Genomic DNA, 19,363 nt, shown 5'->3' on the forward strand with positions numbered 1-19,363 from the left:
GTATTCATAATATTTATTGTATATTATCATTATTTACAAAAGAATAGCATTTTAGTAAATCATTAATGATGATCTAAATATAAATATATATAAATGAATATTACCAAAATTATGAAACCCCAATATAATATCTAACGGAGTGTTTAATTGGATGTCTCGTCAGATCATGGATATGAGGTTGATATAGTGCAGACATCTTTCTTAGGCTTGTCATTAGTTTACAGCTGGTGGAAGAAGAAACCATATGTGAAAACCATACGTGAACAAATATGTGAAAACCACTCATTTCTAAACCAATCACCATCGGCCAAACCAACAATCAGAAACAGGTAAATCACAGCGGCTATGGTTAAAAAGGAACTTTACTAGGTTATGAAACAAACAACCATTAAAATATTTACAAGAATACTCCAAAAACATTGAAAGAAACAAGGTTGCGAGGCGAGGAGCTGGGCTCAGTCCCGGTCGGGGCTGCGATAAGAATCGGGCGGTGCTGAATAGAGATCAGATCTGGGTGGAGGTGGGGGGCTCAGATCTTGGTGGAGGAGTTGAGCTCAGATCTGGGTGGAAGTGGGGGGCTCAGATCTGAGTGGAGCTTGGGGGGCTCAGATCTGGTTTGGGGTGAGGGGCTCCGATCTGGGTGGGGGTGAGGGGGCTCAGATCTGGGTGGGGGTGAGGGGGCTCAGATCTGGGTGGGGGTGAGGGGGGCTCAGATCTGGGTGGGGGTGAGGGGGGCTCAGATCTGGGTGGGGGTGAGGGGGGCTCAGATCTGGGTGGAGGAGCTGAGCTCAGTTCTGGGTGGAGGAGCTGAGCTCAGATCTGGGTGGAGGTAGGGGGCTCAAATCTGGGTGGAGGTATGGTGCTCAAATCATGTTGGAGGTGCGGGGCTCAGATCTGGGTGGAGCTGGCCGGCAGCGTAGACTTGTCCAGGTCGTCAAAGTAGGGGTGGGCCATGGCCTGGCGGGCCGAGATCCTTTTGGGCGGGTTGTAGATCAGAGTTTTCTACGGACAGAGGAGTGACAGCGTGTTAGACAACGAGTACAGGTGTGTGTTGGGGGGGTGCGCTTTGTATTTGATCCTGCCAAAACCGGTCTGTGAAGGAACCTCTCACACCGACGACCGATGGGAGTGTTGCCTTGCCCACGAGGCAGCGGCGATACGACAACAAGTAAGTCGAGGCCGTTCCGCGGCTCCTCGGAGTCGAACGTCGCCCTGCTGTTCAAACACCCTCCGTGTTTACAGAAGGCCGGGTCTGATCTCAAACCCTACTCGAGCCAAAACACAGCTCCCGACCACAGGCCAGAACCGGAGGAGCCAGAACCCTCGACAGCCCGCGAGATCACAGCCCGTCGGATCCCTGTCGGATCCCGCGGCCGATCAGACAGCCTGGCAACGCCACGGGTTACGGTGCCATGGTTACGGTAACCTAGCGTAGCCACGCGGGATGAGAGAGGTGTAAACCTCGTTCACATGCAGGAAGGATTTCCAGCTTCTAGCGTATTGGCCAAATATAAAACCCCCTTTTTCAAGTTAAAAAAAAATATTTTGTAAAAATCATGATCTTTCAAAGCGCCGTGCGAGAATCAGAATAGGGATAGGCCGATGGTCGATTCTATCAACTGTCGACGATAGATGGATTCCATAGTCGATCATCTCAAGTTGCCGAAAAGGCGATTTTATTTTTATTTTATTGCCGGAAAAACAGTGCTGTGGTGTGCTGGCTACTTTTACAGCTTAAAAAGCACCGCAAATTGTAATTGAAGTTAACTGGCACCGGTGGAAACGCACTCTGTAGCGCTGACCTGCCGTATTGACTCACTGCCAAGAGCGGAGAGGGGCTCGAAACCTACCGTTCTGCTCGCACGGAGAAATTACATCACACTCCACGGCATGTCACTTTGAAAAAGTCTGTCTGTCTGTTAAGAGAATGGCGGAGCCATTGCGCGCGTGTTCCGTCAACGGAAATCAATAGCCGCGTTTACATGGCACATCCTATCCGCATAGATTTCTATGCGGACTAGATCTGTTCCTAAAATGTGATCCGAATGTACTGTAGTAACAAAAGTGTCCGTTATGTCTCTCGCACACACTTCTCTGGACCGGCGTCGTCACACATCTCTGGACCGGCGTCGTCATAATGGACGTCTTATCACTATTAGCATTGTGAATTTGATTTTAATGAAAGCACAGCAGGAGAGAGCTTTTCTCTGCCTGCTCCTTCAATTAAGAAGGAGGACAGCACAGCTACGTCCGATCTTTATATTTACCCCCACCTCCTTAAAAGTCCTCAAGAGGACTCCTAACTCAGTAAGACCTATCCACAAAGAATCGTAAAATGCCTGCGAGACGAAATGTTAGGGTATTAAACTTGTTGTGGAGTTAGTGCGCGATGAAATAACATCCCCGACTAACAGGAATAATCCGATTAGTCCCGAAATAAAATGTATGGCAACACTACGTTATTTAGCAACAGGGGAATTGCAACTTTGCAACGCCGACGATTTAAAAATATCGCAGCCATCAGTCAGCCGTGCCGTAAACTTTCCTTTGGACATTCAACATTTACACAGGATCAAAGCCAACTTCATGGCAATTGCAGGTATGCCCGGTGTGGTCGGTGCTATTGACGGGACGCACATAAAAATAATTGCGGCATCAAAAGACGAGGACGTGTTCGTCAAAAGGAAGAAAGTGCATTCCATCAACACGCAGGTCGTTTTTGATGCAAATTTTAACATAGCCTACTGGATGTTGTTGCAAAGTGGCCTGGATCTTCAGCTACCCATGATTCGCGCATTTTAATGGTGAGCGGTCTGAGGCAGCTTTTTGAGGTGTACCAGTTGGGTGTCACTTGCTGGGTGACAGTGACTACACCACCTATCCATGCAAGACGTGGCTCTAGACACCCTACCTCAATCCACAACCGGGAGCACAGTTTAAGTATAACATGTAAGTGATTACGCAGATTACGCCTAGTCCTATGCGTAAAACACATCGTATTGGCTCTTTGACGCCTTTTATTTGTTGAATCCATATTTATTATTGTTTACCGTTTTCCTCCATATATGCTAGAGCACACAAACATACACGAAATGTTGTGGGGAGAGGAATAGGGCAGACGAAACGTCAGTTTCATGTCCTCCACGGCGAAATACGCCTCACCCCAGAGAGGGCAAGCACAGTCATCACTGTATGTGCCAGTCTACACAACCTCTGCAAGCGGAGGAACATTCCACAGCCAGACGACGATGATGATGATGATGGCGATCAACATGACAATGAATTTGGCCGTGTGGAACCGAGTGGACTGGCATTTAGGGATCACTTTGAAAACACATTTTAGGTAAACACCTTGGCACAAATCAGTCAACACTTGAGTAGTTCATAACATTTATTTTCTTTTAAATTTTACGTATTTTTATTGTTTGCTTTCTCTCTCTCTCTTGTACGTGCAGGCTACAACGTCATTATCGTGGTCTGCACAAAATTGTCATCATGCGTGTTTTCTGCTAACTGCTCTATAACTACTTAATAGGAATTCAGTTCTAGCCTAGGCCATTTCCTTGTTCTTCGGTGATTTAGTGGGCTCGTCTGAACAACCAATCACCGAACTGACCGCTTCTAAACTCATGCACGAGAATTGACGTAATCCATAGCAACGGCACGTCACTCTTAGTGATTCATCCTTAGTAAGAGTAGGTCTCAGCGGCTTTGTGAATAACTTTTAAGAAAAAACTCCTACGTAAAATGTTTTAGCGCGAGTTAGGAGCACTCCTAGCGGTAAGATAAAATGCTTTGTGAATACGGCCCCAGATGTGTCCATGTAAACGCGGCTAATGAGAGCAACTGAAAAATATGCAGGTAAGAAGCTAAAACTGTAATTCGGAAAAAAGTATAAAAGCTATCGAAATTGCGTTTAGATACTATTGAAGAAACAAGTGTGTAGATTTGTTCAATGGTTTGAAGTTAGGTTTATTAGTTCCGATGTGTTGAATTATCAGAGGTTGACCAGACGGCTTCAATGAAACAAACTGAAAGTAGTATAAAAGGAATAGTTGCATTGAAACGGTGATATTGACGACCCCACGTGACACATTTTTTTAAGAAAAAAATTGAAAAATAAAAACAGCAATTTTATAATGCAATAAATCAGCTGAATTTTTTTTTTTTCGTTAGGGGGCGCAATCGGACGATGAAAGCTTGTAGACGAACGCCCAACCGTAGATCAGAACATCCAGGACGCTCTACTGTCCGTCCACTCCCAGAGAGGAGAGATGAGGAGGGGTGCGCGCTAGGGATGGGCAAAACGATTATTTTCCCGGGAATCAGTTCTTTCAGTTCCGTTCACCATCACGATTCTTTCGTTTGATTCGTTCGTTAAATTAGATTACGTAATTTGACAGGGAATCTCACAGGTTTCTGCCCCATCCCCCCCCATTGCTTATAAGTATTGGGTACCGGCGCCAATAAAGTATTTTTCACATCCTCCATAAGGGTACCGTCGGCGGTCGAAACGCCAGCCGTAATTTAGCTGCGCCGCACCGAACCACGCGGTAGAAACGAGGGGGGTTAAAACAAACGAAAAAAAAGTTTTCAGTCACTGTGCGCTCGGAAAACAACCCTTTCCATGGTAGGAAAAACAATACTTTATTAAAGCACGCAATTGTGTTGTAGAACAAAATAAAAAGAAAACATAAAGTGCTTGCATGATATTGAAGCCTACAGCGATCGTTAGTTAGCTTGTGTGGTGGTGCGTGGTCATTTGTTGTCATTCGTTTTACCATGTGCCATGGCAACGCGATTGCTACCTGCTGAGGTACTCATTGGCTGAATCGTGGAGACCGTTTTAGACTCAATCAATATGAGTTTGCGGGGAGACGGAGCTCTGTTTGAATTATTATTTATTTTTTTAAGTGGACTGCAGTCACGCTATAGGGGGATTATTTGTTCATCAACACGGCGGATGCACGAGCAGAATGATCGCAAGAAAGAAATTAGTTTGACCGGTTGCCATGGTTATCTCCGTGTGGTTCATTTGCAGTTGCTGTGTTAATTAGGATGTTGTCAGCTTACTGTTTCATTAAACTGTAATCAGAAAAAGCAGTTATATGCTATAGACCCTATAGTATCTGTGGTATAGAGGCTGGGACGAATTTCAAATTATAAACATGTAAACTTTATGTTGAAAGTATAGACCGTCGCGATTCCCATTGAAACAATGGTAAATCATAACCCTAAAGGGTTATGATTCATCTACGCGTTGAACTCGTTCTCCCGTCTGTCCCGGGCTAAACCACTCACTCCAATCAGAAAACCTCCCTGCAAGAGGGGACCTAGAACCAGCCAATGAGAGCCCAGCTGGGATTAGGAGCAGACCCCGTCATCGCCGTGGTTACTTACGGCCAGCAGGTCGAGGCCGTTCTTGTCCAGGTTCTTCACCATGGCGGCCAGGTTCCCCGCCTTCCACTTGGGGAAGGTGTTCTTGTAGTCGGGCAGGGACTCCACCTCTGGCCAGATGTCGTTGTTGGGGGTCCCGAGGGTCCTGGAGAGAGACAGAGAGACAGACAGAGACAGAGAGAGACAGACAGACAAAGAGACAGAGACAGAGACAGAGAGACAGGGACAGGGGCAGAGACGGAGAGAGAGAACAAACCTATGAAGTCAGAGGCACACATGCATGGCAGAAAATGTGTTTGTTTTTCATCCAGAGTAATTCGTTTAATAAATACGTTTTCTGTGTTAGTGTAAGACTTTTAATGTTGGACATTGAATCATTAATAGACAACTTAAAAGTGAGTTTAGTGCAACGTTTCGGGATGGAATGTAAGTGAATGGAGACAGGCAGTCGGACGTTAGAGAACGCCCCAGACCTCACGAGGAGGGTAAAGACACGGCTGTGGTCAGAATTACAGGAACATCGCCTGGCTTCCTTCTGACCGAAGGTACCCACCCCAAAACACTGCATTTAAACAGCGCATTTCTAACAAGTGGTCACTCAAAGTGCTTTACAATACTGCCTCCCATTCACCCATTCACACTCCGACAGCGGAGTCAGCCACGCAGGGCGACAGCCAGCTCGTCTGGAGCAGTTAGGGCGAGGCGTCTTGCTCAGGGACACCTCGACACTCGGAGGGGCCGGGGATCGAACCGGCAACCTTCCGGTGACCAGCCGACCCGCTCTCCCTCCTGAGTCACATGCTGCCCGGTACAAACGGGTCAGAACACGCGAGGCTCTGGCGGGCTCGTCCACCACGTGCCGACCGAAGGAGAGGGGGGGGGTCCGTACCTGAAGATGCGGAAGAGCTGGTCTATCTCTGAGTCCCCGTGGAACAGGGGCTTCTTGGTGGCCAGCTCGGCGAAGATGGTGCCGATGCTCCACACGTCCACCGGCGTTGCGTAGCGCGCCGAGCCAAGCAGGACCTCGGGGGCCCGGTACCACAGGGTCACCACCTGGGGGGGGGGGGGGGGGGGGGGTTTCGCACACAGAGGCACAACATCTTCATCAGAACGCCATCGGTCACGTCACTGAGGGCCATGTCTTGTATACAGCCACAGCAGTTTGCACCGTTTGTATTTTAGCACTCTTCCGGTGAGTCTTCTATGGTTACCACCCACCCACCCACCCACCCACCCACACGGTGTCTTCTGTAATTCTGGGCCCGCCTCAGAGGCCCCGCCCTCCCGACCCCGGGGCTCTGGGCCCGCCTCCGACCCTGTAGCTCCACCCTTAGGGCTCTGGGCCCGCCTACCTCGTGCGTGTAGACGCGGATGGGGACGCCGAAGGCCCGCGCCAGGCCGAAGTCGGCCAGCTTGATCACGCCCTTGTTGTCGATGAGCAGGTTCTGGGGCTTCAGGTCACGGTGCAGCACCCGCCGGCAGTGGCAGAACTGGATGCCCTCCAGGATCTGGTACAGGTAGCTCTGGGGGGGGGGGGGGAGAGGGGTGTGTGTGAAGGGCTGGATCTTACTGGACCAAGCTTTCCATTGACACATTATTTATCCTATTGGAGATGATGATGTCATCCGCAGATGACTAGTCCATCACTCGCTAAGAAAATGGAAAACCTGAGAGAGCCTTAAGGAACACTCGCCTGTAAAACCATCACTAAAACAGGCCCGTGTAGTAAATGTTGTAGCTTTAAATCCACACAAAAATCAATAAACCAACAACAAGATTGATTCCTTCAGATTACTGCATCTGTTTCTACTACTCTACTCGCTGTGAATACAGCAGATCCATTCGAGGGCTAGGGGCCGGTCGGGCCAGGCTAGGGGGCATAGGGGCCGGTAAGGGGCTAGGGGCCAGTCGGGCCAGGCTAAGGTCCAGTCGGGGCAGATGGCTCTCCCAGGCATACCTTGACCAGCATGGTGTCCATGTACTCGCCGGACGGGATGGAGTCCAGGTACTTCTTCAGGTCCATGGACAGGAACTCAAAGATGAGGTAGAGGCGCGACTCCTGCATCAGGACGTCCAGTAGCCTGCCACACAGAGAAAGAGTCCTGGATGTTTAGTGGGGGACGGACGGACGGACGGAGGCCCTCACCCTGAAGTCCCAACGAGACACGGCAGACGCAGGGAAGGCCTCACAGGGGACAGGACGGTCCAGAGAGACTGCTCTAACACACCGCAAGGACGACCACCACACAGGTTGTTCATCAGGTTTTTAATTTCCCACTCCTTTACGTAATATTGAATTACGCATGGATAGCGTTGCCATGACAACGCTTCCACCAACACACAAACAATGCAGCGGATCTTAAATGATTTGAACTGCACTCGTTTCACTTTCCTGTGGATGCAAAACGAGGCAAGTGAACGGGTCTGCGTTGACTACGGTTTCCGTTTGCAGATCCGTGTCGACAACCCATCCACGACCAGCGTCCCTCCTCCTCCTCCTCTGCACCCTGGCGTCAAGAAGCTGACTGAAGCCTTTATTCTGCTGGTTGGTTCGACTTGGACAGCGGGCAGCGCATTAATCACCTCTGGTCAAAAAGTTGTCTCCTCGGTGGCTTTTGATTTATTAGCTCAGTATAGAAAAAGCTGCTTGTTACCGAGCTGAGACGAGAATAAACAGGAGCTGGGTAGTTAACAAACTACTCCTTGTACCTTCATAGATGCCTGCCGAGTCAGTGGCTTATCGTTTCCATCTTCTGGTCCACGAGATCCAAATCATACTTCTGCAGCGAAACCCATCCTCTTTACATTATAAAGATACATGGGAAAAAAATAAAGTGACTCTAGTCTCACTAGTCAGGCTTCAGATTGACATCTTAAGTCTGACGGCGGACGAGCTCAGACCTCAGTGAAGAGCGATTCAGTTTCATTCGCCTTGTTTATTTGGTTTCGACCAATGACGTCGGCGGAGATCGGTTAAGCGTTGTCCGCATTATTAAGACTAAAGCCCAATCACATTTCTACCCCTTACCCCTCCCCCTTGTTTTGAAGGGGTAAGGGGAAGGGGAAGAAATGGGATTGGGCCTTACACCGGGATTCCACCGGACGCGTTACGTCCGCGTTACGGCTGCGGCACAGAACGGCTGCGATAATCCTAAACCTAATGTACTCACCTTCCACTCCCAAAACTACTGCAATTAAATGCAACGCTTTGTCCTTCCGGCCATTGTCCTTATAAAAAGGATAATTTGGTACATAAATGACTTAATGTTGCGGAACTTTGACAATGAGTCTCTCGTCGTCCATGTTGCCAACCCTCTGAGACCCTTTGATTGATTGACTGTTGACCTGGTGCCACCGGTCATGACGTAATAATGTTGATGTGAAGTTGTGATAGGCCACATGAGTATTGTGTTTTATTTTGAAAATTGACCGGATGCTCTATGGCTTTTACTTTTTCACTTCCTGCCCTGCTCGATCTGCTCTGTTGAAATTGACGCGGTTCAGCAACGGCTTGCGGCAAAAATAGAAATGCTACGGAATGATAGCGCTGCGGCACGGCGAGCCGCTCCTGGGACGCTGCTGAGACGTTCTGCAGCCGAGCCCGGTGGAAACGGTCTCATTGATTAGAGTGGAACCTAACTGCTTCGGTGACCGCGGCCAAGAAGTGCCGCAGCCGTAACGCTGCCGTAGGCCCAATCCCATTTCTACCCCTTACCCCTTCAAAGCAAGGGGGAGGGGTAAGGGGAAGGGGTAAAAATGGGATTGGGCCTAAGGCTTGAAGAGCCACCTGCTCTCCCGTCCGGGTCGCTGGGAGAGACACCCGCGGGTCGACATTAATCACGTTAGCCTCTGAATCAGAGCCGACCTCCGTACCCACACATCTATGCAACGCGAAGCCCAGGAGAAACTAGCTCGAGTGCGCTAGAACCGGGGGTCTGGGGGGGGGACGTACTGGACCACGTTGGGGTGCTGGAGCTCCTTGAGCAAGGAGATCTCGCGGACGGCCGTGCTGGGGACCCCCTCTTCCTCGCTCTCCAGGCGGATCTTCTTCATGGCAACGATCTGGCCCGTGCTCTTGTGTCTGCCCTTGTAGACCACGCCGTAGGTCCCTGGAAGACACCAACACAGTGTGGGTGTAAGGATAAACTGTTGCAGTGGTGTAATTGTCATCTGTCCGGGTGGAAGGGATATCATATCGTAAGAAAATACAACAATTCAGTAGTGTTGATGACTACGCAAACATGTTCGAGTTGGGCGAACTGAACATCCCAATGTCACTTAATTAGGATCTTAAATAAGATTATAAGGCAATATTTATACACTACCCTTCAAACTTCAACACCATATTTTAAATAAATGTATAAGAGGTAGTAAAATACATATAATAGTACTATCTACAGGAATGACAAGTCAGTCACCTCAAACCCACCCATGTTTAACGCATCGCTTGAGTGTCAATGAATCTGAATAATAAGACGAGCGTCGGGCCTTACCTTCTCCGATCTTCTCGATTTTCAGGTAGTCATCCATAGCTTACTGAAATAAAGCAGACACAACGGTGAAACATCAGCAGGAGATCCTCGCTGAACAACACTCAGACACACAACCAACCATGGAGTTGCTGTCCCACACATTAGTCAAGATGATGCAGACGGGTGAAATTGGACTGGATTGACTTAATGACACACACACACACACACACACACACACACACACACACACACACACACACACACACACACACACACACACACACACACACACACACACACACACACACACACACACACACGTCTGATCAGGTCTCATTTTACATCCATCCGAGTGAACTCATTAGATCTTATTGTAAAACATTCGGATTTAACTAAAGTGATCAGATTTCATATTGATGGAATCTATTAATCACTTCAGAAGTCTTGTCTTCACAGCGACAGCCATCGTCTGCAACACATTCAACTAACGACACACAACTAACCAGAAAGTATTTAAGCAACAAAATGAAGTTACCTGCGGTTGAGACTCGATGAAGTGAAGAAACAGGATAAAATCAGCAATGTAACGACTCAGAGTCCTCTAACTAGACGTCTCTAATCTAACGACTGGTATGAAATGGACGCCGCCAACGATGGTTCAAAAAAAGAGACCAATCGGCCGTCCCGATGCCTTTCAAAAGGGCCAATCAGAGAAGGGGAGCGTCGTCCCCGTGACCTGCGAAGAAGACCCGCGATTGGCTTGAGGTCTACCGTAAATACAGTAATACGAGTCTCGCCGCTTTCGATCATACGTCAGGCCCTAGTTACCCCACTCAAGTGTAACACGTGTCATCCCAATGCAATGTGATTATCGATGCGTTTGTACATAAGTTTAAACACAACCACAAAAGTTCCTTCACAGCCGTTGCAAATGCTGCCAGAAAGTGCCACTTGTATTTTGTGCTTCGAACGTATGAGGCTATATAAATAGTTGCCTTGTAACCTTATTTACATAATTATATTTTATATGAATTCATGTAGGTTTCCCCTCAAGTTTGAGTTTAATAAAAAAATATTTGAACTATAGGCATAAATGTCACTTTGCATACTAATGGAAGTTTAAATTAATCATTGTGCATGATCATTAAAAAGATGACCATTTCATTGTTTTCACACACACACACATGTCACACACACACGAAAGTAAAGTCAAAGTTGAATAGAGACAAAGTAAATCTTTTTTATTGGTCGATGGTTTATAAAAGAGCACGAGTTATGCAGTGATATCATCGAACACGTAGGGTTGACAGTTGGTCCAGTGGTGGGTTCACTGCTTCCCGTTTCCACGTGGGGGTTGACAGTTGGTCCAGTGGTGGGTTCACTGCTTCCCGTTACCGTTGATGGGGATCTTCTTGAAGGCTTCGGAGTCCAGCAGGGCCCTGACCTTAGGCCGGGCGGACATCTTCTTGACCAGGTCATTGAGTTTGGGGAAGTTATCCAGGGACTTGGGGCACAGAACCAGGTGGTTCAACAGCAGGTCAAACAGGTTGTAGTCCGCGAATGACAACTGAGGGCCAGACACAGGGGAAGACTGAGCATGGAGGCTGTGATTGAAGGAGGACTTGAATTTGGAAATGGACAAAATTCCAACTGATTTTAAAATGGGAATCAAAACAACAAATTCAATTCAAATCAGGATTTTGGTAGCACAAAACATGCTTTGCATTTCTACTGTAAAAAAATAAATAAAAATAATAATAATAATCCCACAAAAAAAACATGCATTATAAAAGCTGCTCACCTCTTTCCCGACCAGAAAGCCGGAGTTGGTTTTAGCCATGAACGTCTCAAACTTGCAGAGACTGTTCGGGAGGTCTTTGAGGTACGCTTGCTTGCCGGTGTCCTGAAATAAACAACCGAGGCAAAACATGATCACATACTCACCGTAATGTATTCATGTACTCAATGTATTAACATATTGTATCAAACTATTAAAAGGGCCCCTTATTATACCAACAGGTGTGAGTGTGATTAGCCGTTACAAGCCCTTTTGAAAGTTTGCCTCTTCTGACATCAAAAGTGGTTGTGTCCACCTAGATGTGTGCCGGACAGATCAGTCTACCAGCCTACCCAGTGAGGAAAATAGGTGCCCTTTAAGGCGCGTCTCCACTCACGTATTCCTGGTAGATTAATTTGATGTACTTGGAGCGCAGGTCCTCGACGCCGTCGTTCATCATGTCGATCAGAGAGGCCTCACGGGAGTCCTTCCCGTACGCTCCTGGAGACGGACAACACCAACACGCAGACGCCATCAGCTCAGGGTCGAGTTAGTCTGTGGCCAGTGTCACCACGGTAACCGGAGGCTGCTCTGGCCTTTGATGTGATTTGATTTATTTTGAATAAAAGACATATCCAAGGGATATAAGAAAAACATGACCAATTGCAAGCACTTATTTCCATCATGGTCCCCGATGTTACAAGACAGGACATATATCCATATAAAACAAAACAAACATCATAAAAAAATAGACTATGAGAGGCTAAAAATATAAAATAATCTTCCCTAACCCTTACTTTTTGTATTAAAGTGCATTCATAGACAAACACCAACAGACAACTGCTCACATGGAGGAAGACATGGATAGTCGTCTATGCTCTTAATTTTCAAAGGTAATTTATTCCAGTTCACCACACCACTATATTTGAGAGTACACTTACCAATGTTTGTTTTGAACTTAGGCAAGTACAAGTCTGCATTACTAGCTCTGGTGTGGTAAGCATGGGCATCCCTACTCCTTATGAAGTGATTTTTAAAAAAGGTATGCCGGTGACTTGTGATTGCAAACATTATGGACCACCCTGAGCTGCAGCTGAGCTGCCCTAGCCTCCAGGGGGAGCCAGCCCAGCGGTGGGAATTGGAGCTTACCCACGTGATTCCTTGATGTGAGCCCCAGCACTACCCTGACTAACCTATTCGGAGCAACCTGCAGTTTGTCTTTTAGGGCCATAGTAAGACCAACACACCATTTGTGTGAGGCTGTATGAAGCCTAGTGATTGTAGACTGGGTAGCCCTGCCCATTCTGCCGGCGATTTGAGTTCGCACTGCAGAAGAGCAATACATTTCTTTCTGCTTCCGATACGTTTTTTCGGGAGCCAATCACCGAGCTGTCTTCTCAATTGCGTACAGAGTCAGTTGAACTAGGCCCAATGATCACACCTCTTGAGCTGAAGAAAATGACAGCAGCTTCCCCAGGCAATAGCCAGGCTATAGTGATTGGGTAGCTATCCATCCTCTCTAGACGGGCTCCGGTTCTACCACCAGGTTTGAGGGGAGGAGCCTTTACACGATCAACCCCCCCCCCCCCCCCCCCCCAGACTTACGATGGATTGATCCGCCTACCATTTGTAACAGTCCACTGGTTAAGCTGCCTGGTCACACACCTGGTGTTGAAATAGGGCCCTTTTGTGACGCGCATTACCCCGACGATCAAGGTGTTTGCTCCTCAGAAGGCTCCTCCCCCCCGGTCACATTACCCCGGAACAACAGCAGGTACATAATCCCCATTCTGAATAAATAATGCATTCATCATTTGTCTCGCTCTTCTAAACCAACCGTAACACACGGTGGTACCACCGTGTGTTACGGTTGGTTTAAAAGAGCAAGACAGATGCTCGTTATGCTACGCCAAGACGGATGCTCGTTAGGCTTCGTCACCATGGTTACGGCCCAGGTGGCGCAGGATGGCGTTGGACTGGAACAGGACCAGATCTCCGTCCTCGAACTTAGGCATCTGGCCGAACACCTGAACCAACGACAGGGAGGAGACACACGGGTTAAGACACCTGGGAAGAAAAAGCTTCCACACAAGATATACAGGTCAGACGATCACTGGAGGTTGTGATTGGTCCACCAGGGAGCGGAGAAGGTCTACTCACACAGGTGGCCTTCAGGTCCCCCTGCTGCCATTCCTCCATGCTCACCAGCACCACCTTCAGCTCCTGGCCCTTGTCGGCCAGCATGATCTTGATGGCGCCAAGGCGGCCTGGAAACGCAGACGCAAAAACCAATTTAGGAGAGCGCTGGAGGGGACTTAAACTTAGTTAAAGTATCACAATGTAAACACAACGTAAACACGACGGACGGTCAGATCACGAGGGAATGGATATGCTCAGTTGAAATGTTACTGTATTACGATACGATAGATAAAACGTGATGCATGGAAATCACTAGAACATTAAACATGACAAAAATACGCACAACCCATGCCATTATAATCCTGGATCTACAGCAATGGTTTTTAATTAGGGTTGCATGCCATAAGTGAGTCACTATATCCATCCAATCTCTGAAGAGCATGTCCACAGAGAATGTTAATCATCTAACTTTTTGGATTGGAATAATTGATAAAAAAAATAGGAACGGGTGAAATTTAACAATTATTCGCCGAAGGCGAAGTTAATACTAAAAGTCTGTGAATAGTGAACACTATTCACAGAGCCTGAGATGAATAATTGTTTTAGTATATATTACATGTGAACGCTCCAAAAATAAAACACGATAACACTTTTGCCCGGATTTATTTGTGATTATTAGCGGTTATTTGTTTTTAATAGCGTGACGAGCAGACCCTCAGACAACATTTTGCGATGAAAAGAATATACCGAGTATAGCATATACTAAAATAATTTATATTGAACTTGAGTAGCAGTTGATCTAGGTCATTCTTTCCCCAAGACTGGTTCGCGGGAATTTTAATTGGGTCGCCAAATAATTGTATAGGCCTATTAAAAGAAATAAAAAAAGAAATACAGAAATACTTTTGCACTCATTTGGCAGCCATCTCTACATTTTCAGTTTTGACTGTCTTACATTTTGCTGCTGAAGCACACAATTTTTTCCCCTGGGTAATTAATAAAGGTTTATCTTAACAAATTGATTGATTGATTGACTGCTGATAACAATAGCTGCCCATAAACACAGGCCTACCTGTTCGGCATGAACATTAAAAAAAACTTTAAACAAGAAGCATGTTTTTGATAGTACTGTTCTATTTTTTATATTGGGTTTGTAATTGAAAAAAATGGCTCCCCAGAAAGAAAGTTTAGGAAACGCTGATCTAGGTGATAATAAGAAAAGAATTATTTCATGAAATGCTCACACAACACAAGTCCGTTTTCGGGAAGTGAAACTTTAGCTTTGAAAATATCGTTCTGCATAAACCACAGGTACAAACCAACACATCTTCCTGACATTAAAATATCAAACAATATATTAATATAGATAACTTTTATACAGCAAACGGTCTACTTGCACATACGCACACAAAATCTGTTTCCGAAACAAGAGCAACACGAAACACACGACGCGCGGAAACGTACAAATAGTCTGCACCGTCTTTAATAGGTCCATGGTCTGCACCGTGCTGCTACTGGGTCGCGTCCCATTTTGGTTCAGATTTGCAACATGAATGAAAATATAAAGTGAAAATACCTTTGACTGCAAAGTAGGTGGCGGTGTATGGAGGCACTGCAGGGGAAGAAACGAGAGAAGTTCAAGTTCAGAGAACAGCCGAACATTGTGGAATCATGCACTCTCTACCAAATCACAGACGATGCAACACGTGTCTTGCAGAACATAAACAGGATGCATGCATGATCTTAACCGAATGTAGAGGCACATATCTCAGGTTCTATACACTTACTGGTTAGAGTCGGTCTGGTGTGCTGTCGTCGCTGTCAGAGGGGGCGAATGACAAAGTGTGTCAGCGGGGATCGGGTTATATAATCCCCAAGAGGAGGAAATGGGACGATCGAGCAACCTCCTCCCTCTCTCCTTAAATCCCTCCCTCACACACTAATGATTTGTGTCGAGTCATCATGAGTGAGCAAACAACCAGAGGAGGGTTTCACCTTGTCTAAAGTATGAATTCAGTATGAATTGTTTTGGTTTGCTGTCACGCAACGCTGTCAAGCCACGGAAATCTACCAAGTGTGCTGGGATTTTCACAATAAAAGCCCACCATTTGTATGGTTTCGAAAAATTCAGGAAGTGTATACCAATGGATTGAAGGAAGATGCGTACAGTTGTTATAGTCATTGAAAGTATTGTTACTTAAACAACAACAAGTTGATAATCGATATATTTGGAGGTTATAGTGTTGATGGGGAGATACTGTGGTAGAAATTAGTGAGTATATTTTATGGTAAACCATGATTATTAATAGGTTTTATATTTTTAATTGTGGAAAGCATTGTGCTTGCAGAATCTGGGTTCAGAACAGATGGTAAACAGAAATGTCCTGGGAACTGCGGGGTCAAGTCATGTTGACCTCAGCCTGTCAGCCCTGGGTCATTTTGGCTAACGAGGTCAATCCATGCTGACCTCAGACCAGGGCGCGGTTGATAACATGCTGGGACGAAGATTGACTGGGCGGAAACCCCATTGGATCAAAGGGAACCTCCATTGTAACAAAGAAATTCTTGTATGTGTGTATGTGCATAAAGAGGAGCTGGAGTCTATGTTCGCCAGTGACTCTGCAAACCCACTCAGGCTGTTGTCGTTGTTGTTTTTCTTCACGATAAAGTCTTTTTCAATTCTTGCTCCGGACCCCTCGATTTCTTTTACTCTCTCTCTTAAATTAGTCTAAGTGTTTTAAATCTCGATTAATCTTCTATAATACTTTAGCCATTTATCAAACAAGCTCATCTAAAACCACGTTCAGACACAGGTCATTAAGGTTAGGCGTTAGGACGTCATGGGGAATTGAACCCAGAACCTTACATTATGCTACTTTATCTCTCTGAACTGTATCTATATAGCCATATTAGTTACTATTAGAGTTATGATGCATGCCGTTGTCTTGTGTCGCAGTCTGCAGCAACAGGCAGTTGACCTCTAACCTGCAGCCAGCTTCTATAGACGTGAGCTCACGGCGGCCGCTATTTGATTGTAAGAAAATGAGATGCGTCATGATGACTCATGAGTCAGCAACTTTTGAGACAACTGCGGAAAAGTAAAAACTAGTAGCGTGGGCAGGGCCGGCCCTGTACACCTGGGGGCCCTAAGCAGGATAATTTTGGGGCTCTGCTTTGCGGTTGATAGAGTAGATTTGACACAGAGAACAAGCAACTGTATGCATTCAGTTGCATTTTTATCCGTACCTCTTTGAGCATTATTAGCTGCAATTATTTTATTACTTATTAAGTATACTCACTGAAACAGTCAAAGTAAAGCTTACACACTGCATAACCGTCAAGCTTGACACACATAATATTGATTCTCAAAATGAAGAAGTCTAAACCCTCTGGCGTGCAGGGACGAAAACGCAAAAAATTAGAAGCAAAGAAAGCCCAGTATAGATGTAAGTGACCTCAGCCATTATAGTGTCAAACTAGTATTGTGCATCACCTTATATTGCTGCCACTCAGCTATCACTAGCTAGAGACTGTTAACCTACTTTGCTAGCTTGCCACGGGGTCATCCCTATGTTCCCCGGGTCCTATGTTCCTCGGGTCCTATGACCCCAGCTCGGGGAACATAGGACCCTTTTTAAAAAAACAAGGTCCTATATTCCCCGTTTTTCCCAAAAAGGGTCCTATGTTCCCCTGAAGCCATACATACCGGGGAGCATAGATAGGACCCTTTTTGGGAAAAGCAGGGAACATAGGACCCTTTTCTGGGAAAAGGGTCCTATGTTCCCCGCAATCTATCAATCTTTAAAAATATTTAAACTTTGACGCGACATTCGCGTGATGACAGCCAATCGGCGTTCAACAGCGTGGCCACTGAGTGACACGTGTAACGTAACAGCCAATCAGCGTTCAACCGGCCAACTCAGTGCAGTGCAGTCCGGGGTGAACTGCAGCATGGAGGAGAAAGTGATTGTTGCAGTTTGCTACTCCCGGAGCTCTTTATATAATAGTATATAATATAATACAATTGTATAATAATATCACCGCCAAAAGCTCTGTGCGCCTCTCCGGATGGCCGTAGCGCGGGGAGCTCTCGTAGGGATTGGGCTTCTCGGGGTTTGTTTACTGGCGTACGAATAGACTGCGTCAGGTTCTCCGACGTCTCTCTCTCTTCCACAAATGGTAAAGACATGCAATGGTAGTTATCTCGGCCGGAATTTGGCAGTAATGGTGGAAAAATTAGCAGACCGGGGAACATAGAACCCTTTTTTTTAAAAAAAGGGTCCTATGTTCCCCGGTCACATACATATCGGGGAACGTAGGACCCTTTTTGGGAAAAGCGGGGAACATAGGACCCTTTTTTTAAAAATGGGTCCTATGTGCCCCAGTCTCATACAAAGAGGGGAACATAGGACCCGGGGAACATAGGACCCGGGGAACATAGACACGCTCCCGCTTGCCACATATTACTATCTTGCATAACTTCAAAGATAACCTGCATGTATGTAAATATAAAATTACCAGTGGTTTTTTAATTGGCCAGATGCACTCAGGCAATATTTGCAGAGCCCAGCACCTGCAGGAGAAAGCACCCCTGATCCTTCATGTTCACCTCTCTCTGAACTTTGTAAGTACAACTAGTACCATTGTTGCTGTTTTTGCCATGAGGAAGTCTAGACGAGTCAAATTCTAATGCTGCGTCAACTGGGTGAATATAAATTCCAGATACAACTGTTCAACTATAGGGAAAGAACTGCCCTCTTTTAATTTTGTAGTGGTATGTACAGTATCCATGATAGCACTTTTGTTTTTAGTTTGAGTGTACAGTTAATCCAGTTTATGGTTCATAAACTGGCACACATAAAAGGGTCCTTACAGTGTGCTTAAGAGCTTTTGCACAGTTTATGGAGCTCATCCATTGTCGTAATTTGTTAAATATTCTTGAACATTCTTTGTAGCATTTTTGTGTGTGCAATTTATTAGACTTGATGCTTTTTGCTTATTTGTTAATAGTTGATTTAATGTAAAATATCCTCGCGCATCTTTCATTTATGTATGGAGGTTGTTTATGTATGTTTATGTGTTGATGTATGTATATAAGTTATTGAAAATAGTAAAAAGAATTAAATGTTCTGAAACTTTTCTGTTGTTTGTTTTCCATGCTTCACACATTGTTCAATTGCAACGTAGTATAGTAAAGCTATAAGTGGGTTAAAAAAAGAAGCAAAATAACGGTAAATCAGTTAATATGTGTCTTCAGTGATGTTTAATATAGTAATGTCAATTAACAGGGCAACGCTTCGCTCGCTATGGGAACAGGGGGCGCAAAACTCAATCTCGCCTGGGGCTACCAAAGGGCTAGAGCCGGCCCTGGAGGAGAGAGCGAGAGAGAGGCGATGTCGGACAAAGGTTGCCCTCCCAGAAACACCGAGCGTTATATTTACTACATGTGTAGGGTTGCCAGGTCAGCCAGATTCAGGTCATTTTAGGTTAGCATGATCAGACCTCTTTACAGTCTATGGGAGAGACAGACACAGTCAAAATTAATTAATTAATTCCACCATTGTTTTCTTATGATAAT

The 19,363-nt window shown here is 46.0% G+C and overlaps 2 protein-coding genes across 3 annotated transcripts; both read right to left on the minus strand.

The window, feature by feature from the left end:
- Nucleotides 1-125: 125 nt before the first annotated feature.
- cdk1 (cyclin dependent kinase 1) lies at nt 126-10,543 on the minus strand. The gene is made up of 8 exons (XM_030379770.1): nt 10,405-10,543; nt 9,891-9,933; nt 9,350-9,506; nt 7,355-7,478; nt 6,750-6,920; nt 6,287-6,450; nt 5,401-5,542; nt 126-1,002 (listed from the first exon to the last, which is right to left on the minus strand). The coding sequence occupies exons 2-8, from the start codon at nt 9,925-9,927 to the stop codon at nt 889-891; spliced, it is 909 nt and encodes a 302-aa protein (XP_030235630.1). The 5' UTR covers nt 9,928-9,933; nt 10,405-10,543; the 3' UTR covers nt 126-888.
- Nucleotides 10,544-11,084: 541 nt separating this feature from the next.
- Nucleotides 11,085-15,843, minus strand: LOC115560369 (glutathione S-transferase P). 2 transcript variants are annotated; one of them, XM_030379772.1, is made up of 8 exons: nt 15,573-15,843; nt 15,362-15,397; nt 13,807-13,913; nt 13,586-13,673; nt 12,044-12,147; nt 11,671-11,772; nt 11,234-11,436; nt 11,085-11,182 (listed from the first exon to the last, which is right to left on the minus strand). In XM_030379772.1, coding segments are annotated over exons 1-7 (627 nt in total). In that variant the 5' UTR covers nt 15,574-15,843; the 3' UTR covers nt 11,085-11,182; nt 11,234-11,247. The 2 variants fall into 2 exon arrangements, with proteins under 2 accessions (XP_030235632.1, XP_030235631.1); XM_030379771.1 differs by having other exon boundaries at nt 11,085-11,436.
- Nucleotides 15,844-19,363: the final 3,520 nt, after the last annotated feature.

The sequence above is a fragment of the Gadus morhua genome, chromosome 15 (genome assembly GCF_902167405.1).
Source record: "Gadus morhua chromosome 15, gadMor3.0, whole genome shotgun sequence".
NCBI lineage: Eukaryota > Metazoa > Chordata > Actinopteri > Gadiformes > Gadidae > Gadus > Gadus morhua.

Coding starts and splice junctions, on each gene's coding strand:
- cdk1 (XM_030379770.1), bottom strand. CDS start 9,927: ATGGATGACTACCTGAAAATCGAGAAGATCGGAGAAG. Junction 9,507..9,890: donor AATCGAGAAGATCGGAGAAG/GTAAGGCCCGAC, acceptor GGTGTCTTCCAG/GGACCTACGGCGTGGTCTAC. Junction 5,543..6,286: donor CAGCTCTTCCGCATCTTCAG/GTACGGACCCCC, acceptor GTCTCTCTCCAG/GACCCTCGGGACCCCCAACA.
- LOC115560369 (XM_030379772.1), bottom strand. Junction 12,148..13,585: donor CCACCTGGGCCGTAACCATG/GTGACGAAGCCT, acceptor GTCCGTCTCCAG/GAGCGTACGGGAAGGACTCC. Junction 11,437..11,670: donor GCTTTCTGGTCGGGAAAGAG/GTGAGCAGCTTT, acceptor TCTGGCCCTCAG/TTGTCATTCGCGGACTACAA.